This window comes from Staurois parvus, unplaced genomic scaffold (assembly GCF_062004578.1).
Source record: "Staurois parvus isolate SC_StPar_1 unplaced genomic scaffold, SC_StPar_1.0 ptg000715l, whole genome shotgun sequence".
Taxonomy (NCBI): Eukaryota; Metazoa; Chordata; class Amphibia; order Anura; family Ranidae; genus Staurois; species Staurois parvus.
Window position 1 is genome coordinate 5,603,745 of NW_028318511.1, and position 16,060 is coordinate 5,619,804.

The 16,060-nt window shown below is 41.0% G+C and overlaps 1 protein-coding gene across 5 annotated transcripts in view; it reads right to left on the reverse strand.

Moving 5' to 3' along the window:
- Positions 1 to 16,060, reverse strand: part of AP2A2 (adaptor related protein complex 2 subunit alpha 2) — a 148,270-nt gene that overhangs the window by 74,092 nt on the left and 58,118 nt on the right. For all 5 annotated transcript variants that reach the window (XM_089653548.1, XM_089653549.1, XM_089653547.1 and 2 more), the window contains exons 3-4: positions 7,818 to 7,960; positions 850 to 1,043 (exon numbers count right to left, since the gene is read on the reverse strand). In XM_089653548.1, the coding sequence (XP_089509674.1) occupies positions 850 to 1,043; positions 7,818 to 7,960 (337 nt within the window). The remainder of the gene's footprint in view (positions 1 to 849; positions 1,044 to 7,817; positions 7,961 to 16,060) is intronic.

Consider the following 16,060-nt stretch of genomic DNA (forward strand, 5'->3'; position numbering starts at 1 on the left):
GTAAACTGAAGACATCCTGTAAGGACGTTATTCCACTGCACTGCTTGGTGTCATCTGCAATGACTGAAATGGGATTTTTAATCACAGACCCTATATCGTTTATAAATATATTAAAGCGCAAGGGTCCCAACACTGAACCTTGGCCTTCATGTGCATGTAAAGGCAGGTGTCCCAATACTGTTGGCATAAATAGTGTATCTGCATATGTATGCTGTGAGAAGTGCTCTGTTCAATAACCCTAATCCACAAACGTATGTCCAATAAGGCAGACTGCACACCGATTCTTCATCCTCCATATATAAAATGCAGTAGGATGTAATCAATCATAATACATAGTGTAAGATATTAAACCGATAGCATCAGTTCATACAGCACTGACTGATGTAAATTATATAGTATATATTGAAAGCATCACAGCAGCAATATCAATTTTCAAATGGACCTTCCCATCCTCACACAATAAATCACATCGGAGTGCAGCTCTGCATACCAATATGAATTCATCTTACATTCATTAAACATTTTTATTCCCACTTCCTGAGGGCTGGGGCACATCAGGTGACAAGGCGTTTCTTCTGATAGACTTTGTCAAGATTTGTTTTTTAAAGGAATAAAAGTGTAGACTTTTATAATTCAGGGATAACTCTTCAAGAGTTATTTCACGATTTCTCTTTGTAAAAGAAAAAAGCAAGTGCAATCACTTGGCCAAAAAATCATGGAATGAGAATTCTAGTTGATACATCTCAGGATCACGTATTTCAAGATGATATAATCACGATAATCAATTATATATTTATTATAGATCTACTTTACATTTACTATATCTACAAGTAAAAGAAACACTCTTACCCAGCAACCAGTATCCTTGGGATCTCTCCAGCAAAGGCCTCTGCCATCTCTCTACTACCTACATTGGCAATACAGTGCAGAGCCAGTCCCATGAAGGTGGGGTTGCGGCTAGACAAGTCATTTTTGATGGCATTATTAATGAGGCGGATAAGCTCACTATTTGAATTCACCAGTACTGAGATGAACAGGTAACCCTAAGATGAAGAAAAAGACAAAACAATTGTTAACAGACAGCTTTATATTTAAATCAAAGTCACTTTCTGAAAAAATTGGCATACCAAAATGCATATCTCCTAGACATTAAGTAACTACAAAAACTACTCAGACAGAGAAATCAAGCTGATGGGTTTTAATCATTCTCTATTCCACCCAAAAAGTTTTATACATAAACTTTAACTTCAACTGCTTGGCACTACAGATAAGGTGGGCTCTTGCATGCATTTTGCTTTGAAAAACATACAGGAGTCAAAGTGTTGCTTTAAAATTAATTTTCTTAAAATTGCACATTACAGGACAGTAGATGAAGTACTCTGGTGATATTTCAAAAGAATTATTCCACGCAAAAGCCCAAAAATACCAAGCTTCACACACTACGTGATGATTCACTCCAATCCTTATAAATCAAATGTACTGCACTTAGCCAGGTGGTCTGCGGGAGATGCAACTACAGTGGTGCTCAAAAGTTTGCATACCCTGACAAAAATCATGAAATTTTGGCACAGATATTAAAAATATCACGATCATGCCAAAACAAAAATGTATTTAGAATAAGTGATCATATGAAGAAATTTATCATCACATAGTTGTTTGGCTCCTTTTAAAATCATAATAATAAACATAAATCACCCAATGGCCCTGATCAAAAGTTTACATACCCTGGAATGTTTGGCCTTGGTATAGACATAAGTGACACACAGGTTAAAATGGCAATTAAAGTTTAATGTCAGTTCTATCACTTAAAGAAGTGGAAAACTAGGGGATCGCAATACCAAGGCAGGGTCAGGTAGAAAGATTGTAGCCACAACTGCCATAAAAATTGTTTGGGATACAAAGAATCCCACAGGTAACCTTAGGAGAAATACAGGCTGCTCTGGAAAGACATTGTGGTTGTTTCAAGGACCACTATATGACGATACTTGAACAAATATGAGCTGCATGGATGAGTTGCCAGAAAGAAGCCTTTACTGTGCCAATGCACAAAAAAAGCCCAGTTACAATATGCCCGAGCACACCTTGATATGCCTCACAGCTTCTGGCACATTGTTATCTGGAGTGACGAGAACCAAAGTAGAGCTTTATGGTCACAATCCTTAACGCTAGGTTTGGAGAGGGGTCAACAAGGCCTATACTACCAAGAAATGTGTTTTGCCTGCTCACTCATGTTTTCTTTAAAAATGGTACATACAAATATCAATTCTCCAAAAAGGTATACAAACTTTTGAGCACAACTGTATATGCAAGTGTGGTTTCATCCCTACATCTGGCAACTCACTTTATATTGCCCAGAAAACTGCGCTGTTTGCTTCTCTTACTGTTTATGAAGCAATTTGTCTTCTGACCTATGTGAATGTTATTTTATTGCTTTTATTTTTGTAAAGTCAATACAGAGAACACTTTGGCAGTCTATGCTTCCTTCTCATCTTGAGTGGGGGATACATTTCCCTGGGCTGAGCTTTGCTTGCTGATCTAGGAGACTGATCCTGTCTTGGGAGACAAGTGATGCGGAGCTGGAGATTCATGCGATTAGGAATATTGGTACTTAGCCGAATGCAGCATTTTGCAACATTCATTTGACCGTTGTAGAGAAGGTTTACATCAGACGTGAGCATACATCTCAGAGGGGTCAGTGGAGACTTTCTACTTAGAAGTACACTTTATTCATAAACTTAGAAAAACATTTTTAACTGAAGACTGAGCACATTTTTAACACAGGGAGTTGCAGATAAAAATGGAATAAATTGATGTTCACATTTTAGATTTGTGATTTCAGTTTCTCACTGTGATACATTGCATTTTTTTTTCTTGTTTCCTAACTGGAGGGGTGGGCAACAGCAAATGAGAGGCTAACAGACCACAAGGAAAACAAAACAGAATAGCAAGGGCGGATCAAGTGGAGACTGCTTTGAAAAGAGGGAATCCTGCATCTGAGGTAAGCATGAATGATAAGCTGGTGAATCGACCTGGCAATAGTGGGGCGAGAAGCAAGCTGTCCTCTACAGGGACCTTCAAGAATGAACAACAAAGAGCCAGACTGACGAAAGGAAGCTGCAGCAAAGAGATAAAATGAAACAGCATGCACCCATCCAGACAATAAAGGAGAATATCTGAAGAATGTTCAGAAGCTGAACAAAGATGGTAAAACAATTTCCTGGTTAAGGTAAAAGGAAGAAACCACTGTGGGAGGGAAAGATCTGTGCCTCAAAACAATCTTGTCCTTGTGTAAGGATAGATAGAGGAACATATCTAATAGGTTCAAATGGTGGTTTCCAAAACCAGATTAAGATTCCACGAGACACTGGAGAGCATACAGGAGGAATAATGTAAGAGACACCCTGCACATAGGCCTTCACAAGGAGTGAAAAGAAAGATCTCTAGAAGAAAATCCCTTGAACTGAGTTTTGATCCTTGATGATACTCAAGTTCAGACGCTGATCCACAACAGACTGGAGAAAAGATAGTACTTTCTTGAATAGAAATTCTATGTCTTATATCACAAGAAGTTCACTTTCAAGGCACAATGGCAGACTTTTGCAAGAAGTCAACTTCCTGGTCTTCAATGGCGTAGGGATAACTGTCCAGAGCTTCAAGTGCCAAGCTATTAAAGCCAGTGACTTAGAAGCAGGGTGGTGGTAAACTGGTCCTGGAGACAGAAGATAGAGATGATCTGGGAGGGCCCACAAAGACCAAAATGAGCCTGATGAGATCAGAGTACCACGACTGCCTAGGCCAGTACAGTGCAATGGGAATCATGCTAATCCTGCAAAGCAGCTAAGTAAGGAATATTTAGAATGCAAAAAACATAAATCAGCTTAAAATGTTCCCATGGAATCACTAGGGCATCTACTGCAAAGGTCAGGGAATACCGGAACCTGGAGACAAACCCGGCCAGTTTGTTGTTGAACCTGTTAGGCAGCAAGTCTGTGCGCAGCCTCCCACCCAATCCAGAATAATCAACAGAAGTCTAGAAGCACTTTTTAGTGAAGAAAACTACTCTGGAGACGCTGTTTACTGAGGAAGTCCAATTTTCCATGCCAAGGATGTGCATGGAGGACAGGAAAGGAACATGACTTCCCATTCAGGCAAGAATCAAATTCACTCCTCAGAGTCACGAGACTTCTGGTTCCTATCTGATGGTTGATGCAAGTCATGATATTGTCTTACTGAAACCTAATCAAAATGACTGTGGAAATGAGATGTCCAGTGCTGAAGGGACAACTGAAGCACCTTGAGCTTCAGCAGAAACCAGCTTTCCTCAGGGACTAAATTTCTTACCTTGAGGATTGCTCCCCAGACTGGCAGGCTTGTAACTGTTGTATACATGCCCCAGACCACTGGGAAGGAAGGATTTCCAATTTCCACTACCAGACCCGAATTCCACCAGGTCAGAGCAAACCTGGTTTTTGGGAGGCTGATGCACTGATCAAGGGACTGAGCCTGCCTGTCCCACTTTGCCAATTTTTTGGAATTACAACAGTCTGGAATAATATTAAGCATATGGGACAGCCTCAAAAGGAAGCCACTATCAGGCCCAAAACCTTCATGCAAAAGCAGAGGGTTGGTTGTTTCCTGGGACTGTAGAGCCCAAGCATGGGAGCAGAGAGGTTAGAATTTTTCCAGTAGAGGGAAGACTTTGGGCAGGGCCATCTTCGGCACCAAGCCCAGATACTCCAAGGGATGAGACAGTTTCAGCCTGGTTTTCAAAAGACTGAGGATCCAACTGAACCCCTACAGATTCTGAACAGTTCAAAAGGACACTGGCTGGTAGAGGTCACACCAACTGTTCTGGGGAGGAAGGTTGGGCAGATATCCCATAATAAGTATGCTTGGGAGCAAAGCAGAACAAGAGAGGCTAGCACTTTGGTAAAGATCCAAGGATGCAGTGGACAGACCAAAGGTTCACAGCGACCAGAAAAAGGGGTGAAGGGAAACAATGACAGATAGGGCAAAGTCCATAAGCAATTTTGAACTTAAATAAATCTGTTGAGATTGTTTAGGTTGAGGAATGGTTTACACCAGAAGGCAGTTTCCCGCACCACACAGGAAAGCGCTGCCCTGGTTAGACAAGTGTTAATTGTTAATGGCACCCCAAACGCATTTAACGTAGCACATTTGCTGCCACCAAACCACATAGTAGCACAGTACCATGAGGTTTGGTGCATCTCAATTTCTAAAAGTCGCGTCTGCTGTACTTTTTGGCCATTTCAATTGGCAGCCCATTGAAATGGACTGTAACAAAAAAAACATGCGTGTTCCAGTTCGAATCGGCCATAAGAATGGGGTGGATGCCTCCCTTTGGGGACAGTGAACAGGTTGGAATAGCAATCAGGAAACCTCTCGCCCTCCAAAGAAGCTGTAACAGTAGTGAACAGTGTAGAGTGAAGGAATTGGCAGGTCAAGGCATTTTTAGAGAACCCAGCTTTTGACCTTTAGGAAGGTCGATGCAAGGAGCTCTAAATCAAGAAGCACAGTGTCAATATGGATGGAAATAGCATCCTTAGGGTTTAAGGAAATTCAGAATGCAGATATCTTCAAAGCTTACCGGACCATCTTCATCTTAGACATTTGAATAGGAAATTGCAACTGTTTATAGAGGAAGATCAGAGAGACTCTAGGGGAGAGGTAGAGGGGCCCGCTTGGGGTCCCCATGGGCACAGGACTTTAAAAAGACTGAGAGCTGACCATAAACAAGAGTGACCCACCCCAGAAGGGGTTAAAGGGGTCCTTGAGAAGGGCATAGGTTCAGGCTGAACTCTTGAGGACCACTGCATGCTAGCTGAACATGATCCAGTAAGACCCCAAGGGATGTTCTCCCTCCCCACCACCACCACCCCTTTTACTTATCCACCCTGAAATATATAAGTGAGAGAGAACTCCCCTAGATGTACTCCTACTACACTGCAGGGCAGGAGGGGTTAACGCTGCTTGTCATCTTCAAGGCAACAGAGAGCCCTGAAGAAACATCCCAAGGGATCACTGCTGCCAGTGATGTAGAAAACAGAAAAGTCTCAGCTGGGTCCCAAAATGGCATGCATGTTGTGCACTAAAAAAAGGTAGCTGGGCAAGCTCAGTGGGGCACCCAGGCGAAAGCTCAAGAGATAAGAAAATAGAGCCAAATTCAAACAAGTGGCGATCCTCACACACAAAAAAACAGTGTTTCAAAAATAATTTAAAATCCTATTCTGCACACACAATCATTTTTTGCATTTTGTAACACTTCTGCAATGAGTTTCTGGAAAACTACCGGTAGTTATTCAAATATTTAGTATATGAACTACATGTCTGTGTGACAAACACATTAGCATTGATTTATTAAAAACAGTTTTAATGAAAATTAGAGCAGACTTGTCATACAATGTGCTGGAACGATCTACACCTATTACAGCATGCCTAAAAGCTAAATCGAGATAAATAATTATCCCAGAAACTTTGCCTGAGCTACATTCAGCAGTACAATTTGCCCTGTCCTCCCCTGCGTGTGATGTGGCAAAGCTATAATACAAACTGACTGTAACTATCCAATAGACATTCTGTCCAACTTAAAGCAAGGCTACAGGCAAAAAAGAAAAAAGACACAAAAAAAAAAAAAAAAAAACACACTTACATTGCCATTTTAACCGCAACAGGAATTTTAAATGTGTATAGATCATGCTGTGATTTATACATGTTCTGCAAAGAGATGGTTTTTACTCTGTATAGACCATCTTGTGATTGATGCACATTTTCTACAGCAGGATTATTTATTCTACATAAACCATATTGTGATTTATGCACATTTTCCACACTGCATACCCGGTCTACCTCCTGTCACCAGTCCACTTACTGCCTCCTTACGGGCCATTATCTATGGACAGGGTGGATAAAAAAATGATGATTTTAAAAATTAAAAAAATTCTAAAAAACATTTATTTAAATTGGATTTTTTTAATTTAAAAATATTTTTTTTTTATTTTTAATCAAATTTATTTTAATTAAATGCTTATGGAGTATACATCTCTCTAAAGATAGTTTTCTATTTAAGATACATTAATAATTTAGTTTATTCAGCATGAAATGGAGCTTAGTTATGCAGCATGAGGCTGTAAATTCTGCAATATTTATGAGTTGGATTCCTTACATTTAAAGAGCACCTCTCATTTTAGATCCACCATGGCATGTCCCTCACCTTGCTGAGTCACTGTCGCATCACCAGCCATCCCATTAAAGTGAATTGGGCTGTCGGTGAGTCAACATCCGGTGAGAGGAGCCGCTACGGGACAGACATGACAGTTGCTCTTTAAAAATTATGATTTAAAATCGAGTCTTTTCACTAGTGATTATTTAAATCAAATTCACCCTATGAAGGAGCACCATTGACACCAAGGGACAAGAAGTGTTAGGACTACAGAACACCTTTCCTTCTCCTCATCCCCATGACAACATAGGGAGGGGTTCTGTATTTCGCTGACGTAATTTGGGCAGCGCTAACAACACTACTTAAAATAACACAGCAGAGAACACTAGAAGTTACAAGTTCACTATAATTCTGGCAGGATCAACAGACAGTTTTGCATCTTCTATCAATTTAAAAAGGAGATTGACAATGGTAGTCCTCTATTACTCTCATGACATGTTTTTTTTTTTTTGTTTTTTTTTTAATTGACAGGTTTATCTACCACAGATCCTCTCAGATGCAAATCAGTATAGATTCTAGGAACACAAAATTGTACAAATCGAGGTGCTATAAAAACATATTAAAAAGTCTGACTCACAATCTGCTTCTCTGTGTACTTGTTGGAACTGAGCAGATTCACCGCCTCCATGTGGCCAAAGTCAATGTCATGGCCAAGTAAGAAGATAAAAAGCAGCTTGCAGACATATTTCTTCTTGCTGTAGCCATCCAAAGCTTTATCTCCTGTGGATGGGAGGGAAGCAAAATAAAAGGACATCAGTTCCGAATACATTTGCATTACAAAGATTCAAGGATCCACAAGGAGTGAGCAATGAACACATCTGGTTTTAAAATTAAAAATACACAACACTAAAAGATCTGCCACATTTAAAAGGGAAATAATGGTATAGGGTCATTTTTAAAATTGGGGTTTGTAATTTGTAAATTGGTATTTTATCATTATTTGGCAAATGTTGCCTGTTTTCACAATAAACATACACATTTTATTTAGCAAACATTTAAAGCCCAATTAAACTTCCAGTATAAAACTGAATTCCAGGTGTGGCAATTTTTACATTGGTCCAATGTACCGGTAAGTATGTTTGTGTCATACCCGTTGGGTCACCCTTGAAGTTGGAAATCATTGCAGTAGGCACAACTATTACAGTAATGTCCACTAGCTTCTGGGTCCAGTGCCAAGCAGCTACCCTGCCACTTACCGAACACAAGAGGTCGACAACTTTTCTCAATGAATGCAAAGTGTTCTCTGGTTGGATAAGGTTGAGATTGTGACATCACCCCTCTGTGCCGAGTGAGCGTCTCCTCTTCTCATGGCAGCATGGAAGCAGCTCGGCACAGGACCCAGAAGATGGTGGAAATCACTGTAGTAGCAGTGCCTACTACAGCGATTTCCGGTTTCAATGGGGATCCAGAGGTATGGCACATACATACTTACGTTGGACCAATATAACTATAAAAATTGCCATACCTGAATTGGCTTTTATGTCAGCTAAAAACATTACAGGTGTGTCAAACAAGAAGGGGAGCATTACAGTTTTCTCGTTTAAAGTGGTTCTAAAAAAGGCAGGTGTTTTTTTTTTACCTTAATGCATTCTATATATGAAGGGAAAAACCATCTGGGTGCAGCTTCCATCTCCATTCCCCCCGAGCCTTATCTTGATCTAGCGATGTGCAAAGAGCTGTGGCTCTCCCAGGTCTCACTCTCCTCATTGGCTTGCACACCAGCGGGAGCTATTGGCTCCTGCTGTTGTCAATCACAGCCAGTGAACCAATGAGGAGGGAGCAGGGACGGAGCCAAACCACAGTGTGTGTGAATATACAATGTCCATCTGCAGGAGTGCAGCTCAAGAGCACCTGGCTGGGGAGGGAGGAGCCAGGACCGCCAGTGGGGGACCCAAAAAAGAGGATCAGGGATGCTCTGTGCAAAACCGCTGCACAGAGCAGATAAGTATAACATGTAAGTATGTTTTGTTTTTGTTTTTTTTAATTGCAACCTTTAGAATCACTTTAAAAGCAGTAACAACATTCAGCAACAAGCAGCCTATAACCTGTCAGCATGCTGCAGAGAAGAACCCCTGCTCACTGTGGAGAAGCAGTGGCCACACTGCAGAGGTCCAAAAAGCTCCATGCCTATTGCTCTGCAACCAGCTAGGCTTTTGCTCCCTGCTGATCTAATAATTCTATCTTTAACCTCGCAGAGCATGTGTCAGCTCTGTAGAGAAACAGCCTCGACACCCGAGAGCAAGGATCCTGGACTGCGGTATGCTGGCAGGAGACAGGCTACTATTAAGGCTGTGGCTGGTTTTTCAATAACTAAGGCTGGCCATAGACTGATTCCCTCATCCACACATTGTAGGTGGGTGGAGGAATCCTCCTCACTGTGCCATTGTATTCTGACAGCATTAGCTGTCAGAATACCCTGATCGACTGCTGCCAGCTGATCAAGAAAATGTTTTCCAGCTGTCCTGTTCAACAGAAGACAATTGTTAGAACGACATTTATACAGCGGGAACGGCAGTAGAGGAATCAAAATTTGTCTGGTCTCTGCTGAACTGGCTGAATCTCAAACCATCTATTGACAGCTGAAGGTGATGCATATAGAAGGCAGCAGATTTAAACTGAATGTTCAGTTGGGATTTAACATATAACAAAGGTTTTTTTAGAGCACTCTGGATTGTCTAAAGAGACATTGCACTTGAAGCTGCCTTTGCCTTACTGATAAATCAGATGTAGCTATCCAAAAAGGGTTAGGTCACTCAATTATGTGCTTAAATCATGACAATGATTAGAAAGTGAAAGGTAATCTCCACAAAATAATGGAAATTCCTTTGTCCACAGAACAAGTGTCCCCATTAGAAGACTGTCGTCCTATTCTAGTTCTAGGGACAACTGTAAAATTTTGGATTTCCTATCATTTTTTGTTACAAGGGCAAAAGCCAACAGGACAGAAGATAGGAGAGAAGAAAATTAATCAGAAACAGTGATTCAAAATCCAGCATTTTGGCTCCAGAGTAACCTTTGAATTAGTGTGTTGTTTTAGGTTTTGAGGAATCCCTGCTAGAACCAATTCACTGGCACAGCTAAAAAGATCATTGGTGTTATGCAGCTGGCCAAGCACAGCCCTTTGCAGCGACAGCACTGGTCCCTTGTGCCTGGGGGCGGTGACGCCCCCCTGAAAAGTGCCGCCCAAGGCAGATGCCTTGTTTGCCTCACGGCAAAATACACCCCTGCCTTTTAGTACACAAAGCCACAGGTTTTCATTGTGCGCTTTTATGACTTTCTAGCTGCCTGCATCCTAACAACCAATGACAATCAGTCGATAAGGACATCGGGTGCAAGCACATCCTATTGTTTGCCCCTCTCCGTCAGCACTGAGATCACATTAGAGTAAGGGAGAGAAACAGAGAGACACACTGGGATACTAGTCAGGACCAGTGTGCAAAGGTGTATTTGCTTTGGAAGAATAAATCACATCAAATGTTGGGTGTACTGGATGTGTGTAGAATAGTTTTATACATTTTGGGGTGCCTTGAGATTGTGCAAAATTTTAAAGGGTGCCTTAAGATTATCCATAGTTTTAAAGGGTGCCTTAAGATTATCCATAGTTTTAAAGGGTGCCTTGACTGAAACAAGGTTGAGAAACACTGAGCTATAGCAGTATTCTGACTTCAGATCTGCATCAAAAACCCAAATATTGTGCCTGGTCATATATTTAAAAAAAAACAAAAACCAACAATTCAGAATATTCACATAACATGCCATGTGTCAGAACATATGAAATAAAAAGGATATGCCAGTAGAAAAAAAGCAAATGAACCAAAACAGAGACAACGTATTTGTGTATATATTTACAGAAGCTGAGAAGATTGAATGATTCAGTAAAGATAATAAAACACATGTAATGTACAAGTCTATGGTGCCAAGACCAACATTTACATTTGAAAAAAAGTTTTCACTGTTTAAATGAAAAAAAGGAAAAAACTGCTGAATCTGGCCCGATGACAATACAGATTCCCCTCCCAAGCAGCAGGGAGAGGTCAGCTTGGCAAATAAGTAGAAAATATGCTGACTTTATTCCTAGAACCATGCAAAGCTCCCCAGGTCCCAGAACGCTTGTCAGTGCTGTGGATTCTGTATTACACCCACACATCCCCCAACAGAGCCAACTACACATATAAAACAACATTTACTACAATGTTTCTGTCTAGGAGATAAACAAGCACTGGGTCATATATGTGTATAAATCAGTGTTAAAGCGTTAGTAAAACTGTTATATAAAATAAAAAAAAAAGTTTCCTCCTGCAAGGTAATATAATGTATGTGTATATGGGCAGCACAGTGGTTAAATGGTTAGCACTTCCGCCTGGCAGTACTAGGGTCGTTGGTTCAAATCCCAGCCACAGCACCACCTGCCCGGAGTTTGCATGTTCTCCCTGTGCCTGCGTGGGTTTCCTCTGGGTACTCCAAGGACATGCTGGTAGGTTAATTGGATCCTGTCTAAATTGTCCCTAGTATGTATGAATGCGAGTTAGGGACCTTAGATTGTGTACCCCTTGAGGGTTAGGGACTGATGTGAATGTACAATATATATGTAAAGTGCTGTGTAAATTGACAGCGCTATATATTATTATTACACAGTATTTATATAGCGCCAACAGTTTGCTCAGCGCTGTACATTACAATGGGAGACAATACATGAGACAATACAGTAACAATACAATAAAATACATGAGGGGTTCGAGGGCCCTGCTCCTTGGAGCTCAAAATCTAGGAGGGAGGGGAGAGTGGTACAGGAGGAAAAAGCTGTGGGGGATGGAGTGGTAGGAAGAGTGGAGATCGGCAATTAGGTGAGGGCAGGGTAGGCTTCTCTGAAGAGATGGGTTTTAAGGGTGCGCCTAAAGGTGAGGAGGGTAGGTGACAGTCTGATGGATTGGGGTAGTGAGTTCCAGAGGATGGGGGAAGCCTTGGAGAGGTCCTGGAGATGGGCATGGGAGGAGGATACCAGGGAACTGGAGAGTAGGAGGTCTTGTGAGGAGCGGAGAGTGCGTTTTGGGTGGATTGGTTGGATATTAGGTCGGTGATGCAGTTTGGGGCAGTATTATGAACAGCTTTATACATCAGTGTTAGTAGTTTGAATTTTATGCGTTGGGCAATAATATATATACCTGAAACAAATAATGTGCTAGTATGCATCGCACACTAGCACATTATGTGAAACTTGCCTTAAAAGATAAGTTCACCTTTGGAATATGTTACATGTTCCACCCGTTTTTAGGGTGGAACATGTAACATGTTCCCTCAGTCAGAGCCGCCCTCCCTCTGACAGATAGTATGGGAAGCTTCTCCCAGTACTATCTGTCAGATTTGAAAACAGTGTGGCTCTGCAGGGCTCCGCCCACACAGCCACATCAATCAGAGTTCTGTGAATGAGTGACTACAAGTCCCAGCAGCCTTGGCAGCTGGGGTCTTGTAGTTTTCAATGAACTACCATGGCGCTGTGGAGCACTGTGGTAGTTCATTCAAGCTTCCTGTCAGAATATCTGCTTGACCATACATCCCGTACAGCAAGAAGATATTCTGGCAGGTGTATAGGAGACCTGCATGGCATCAGTGATCTACTGATAGCTAGTGCAATGCTTTCCAGGCTGCTTTGGACAAAAATAATAAATGCACATTTTGTTACCTGTAAAAAAATAAACAAAAGTTAATTTATTTTTGTCCAAAAGGTAAAGATTCTCCTTTAAAGCTTGAATGACGCCGATTACGTCACTTCCGCACATGCACACAGGAGTTTCAGCCACGACACACAGCTCTGAAGGAACGGCATACCCGAATTTTTAGTCATTTGAATAAAATAGCATTTCAGTTTGAGTTGTATATTAACCACTTGCCCTCCAGAGGATTTACCCCCCTTCCTGACCAGGCCATTTTTTGCGATACGGTGCTGCATTACTTTAACTGACAATTGCGTGGTCATACAAGACTGCACCCAAATTAAATTTACATCCTTTTTTCCCCCACAAATAGAGCTTTCTTTTGGTGGTATTTGATCGCCTCTGCATTTTTTGGGGGGTTTTTTGCGCTGTAAAAAAAAAAATTAACTTACACGTATTGGGATTTTTTTTTTTTTTAGCAAAGACATGTAGCAGAATATATTTTGGCCTAAATTTATGATTAAATTAGATTTTTTTTACTGGACATGTTTAAAAGCAAAAAATATAGTTTTTTTTTCAAAAACTATATTTTTGACTTTTTGCTTTTAACCGTGTCCAGTAAAAAAATTTCAAAAAATCTAATTTAATTATAAATTTAGTCCAAAATGTATTCTGCTACACGTCTTTGCTGAAAAAAAAAAAAAATCCCAATACGCATAAATTAGTTTACATGAGGTTTTTTTTGGTTTTTTTTACTAATAATGGCGGCGATCAGCGACTTACAGAGGGCATTCTGACACTGAGGGGGAACTGTCACTGACATCACCAGTGACACAAATACAGTAATCAATGCTAATAAAAAGCACTGACACTGTAATGACACTGGGCAGGAAGGGGTTAACATTTGGGGTGATCAAAGGGTTAACTGTGTGCGGGTTTTATGGTTTCTGTGTGTGTGCTTTACATTGTAAGCACACTGCTTTGTATGGTTCTGCTATAAACAAAGCTTCCTTTAACTCCAGGGAAAGGGTCAGCTCCGTGAGCTATAGTGAAAAAAAAGCATTTGCATTTAAAAATCGGCACCGACATACACCTCGCATTGCGAAAAAAGAAATTGGTAAAACGAGGAATTATTTTCAATGGATTTTCATTCGTAAACCAAATATTACGTTAACCAAGGCGTTTGTAAACCGAGGTATTACTGTATAGGGTAATTCCCAAACATTATTTCCAGTTCTTATACAAACTGTAACAGTTAAATAAGTCGATTACCATGAAATTGCAGACTCATGTTAAACAAATATGACAGGAAGGATGACGCTCTCAGTTTCCTGTTTTTTATTTTCTAAGGAACCTCTCTGCAGTTTTCTCTGATTTCTACTACCTCAGCTGTTTGAAAGAACCCTGACCCCTGCCTATGAAGTTCCTGCACTCAGCTCTGTCTGCAAAGAAAACATTAGAACGTTATCACTGAAAAGAAATCATCAATAAGGAATGCAACCTTTGTTTTGCTGATCTTCTCAAACTTCACTTACGACCCCTGATGACCCTATCAGGCACAGATTTATGAAGCTGCAACTATTTTCCTAATCTGTATCTTTATGAATGCTTTAAATGAAGTCATGTATATAGGGGATACAGTGCCCAAAGCGTGCTGCTAACGCCCTCTAAGAGCACATGTGGAAGCTATTAGGCAAACATGGACATCTCACTTCAATCTGTTTGTGGAACAAATATTCAGCCACAGTTCTGGGCTCAAATTCCAAAATTTTGATCTACAGTTGTCACATTCAAGTAATGTTATAGAACCATTTATGCTCAGCCATGCCTCATCAAACAATTTTATAGATGACCGGTCCAGTATAGTAAAAGGCTCGGTACATATGGGTGCTGGAAGGTGACAGGCATCCAGCATATCTAGACAATTTGCCGATTTTGGGAGCATATCTGACTTTTTCATAGATGGGGCGGCTGACTGCAATGTCAATATATACCCAGGGGCGGACTGACCATTTGGAAACTCTGCCACTGCCCGAGGTCAGTAGGGGGCCACATGAGATGCCCCTGGTACCTTTTTCATAGGCTTTTTTGAGTTTGGGCAAGGACACAGGGGCCCCATGATCCCCTATTGCCCAGGGGCCCCACGAGTTGTCAGTCCGCCCCTGTATATACCCATGCTGAAGTCCACTTTCATCCTGTGATGCTTCACAAAAACTAATCTGTACTTAGTTATATGGTTCAACATATTGATCATCTACCAGGCATAATTCAAAGGACAATAGTAACCAAAATGTGTCCCCTTATGGTGGCTGTGTATACAAGGCTTAAAGCTAAAGTCTGTTTAAAACGTTTAAAGGCTGTCTGATGTTTTAAAGGACCAATCTGTTATCAGAATGCAGGGCACAAGGTGTGTGAGAAGGCACTTTTTTCATGCACATTCCCATGTGATACGTTTAGGATAGAAAATCAAATTCAATGGGCTGCCCTACATGCATGCAACGTGAAAAAATAGTGCAGGCAGGAGTTTAAAAAAAAAAAAAAAAAAAAAAACACGTTTTGCAGATGCGTGGGGGTGCCATTAAGGACTAGGCAGTGTGTTTTCATGCAGCGTGGGAAAAATGCGAGATATTGCATGCATTTCTGCACCACACCTGGTCTAACAAACTCTAAATGAAGGAGAGGTAGATAAATGACAGGACCCCCCTCTCCTCTAAACACAGAATTCCTTGCATTCTGTGAATGACTTAGGAGACAACAAAGGGGGAGCAGTATTAAAGCAGCACAATCTTTCACAGTCACAACCTCTAAACCCCACAAACCACCAGAAAGTCACAGTTGTGGGGAGTACCTGGAATCACTGAGGGGGATAATTACACCAACCAAGATTTGAGATAACTTATATTAGAGGTACATTAGACCGGTGCTATATGCCCTTCTGGGACATCTTCATGCCCCCAAAGACATCATGACGAAACGCGTAGGGACGCCAAGATCAACTTTGTAGCCATACATGCACTTTTTTTTTTCATTATTACTGCGAGTATTTTAACAAAAATTGTAAGTTTATGGTTTTACACTATGTGGATTTGCTGACTCTTTTCATAGATTCAGTGAAGCTTTGGCATTTGGGAGAACAGGAGACCTGTACAGGAGGATAGATGTATTGTGC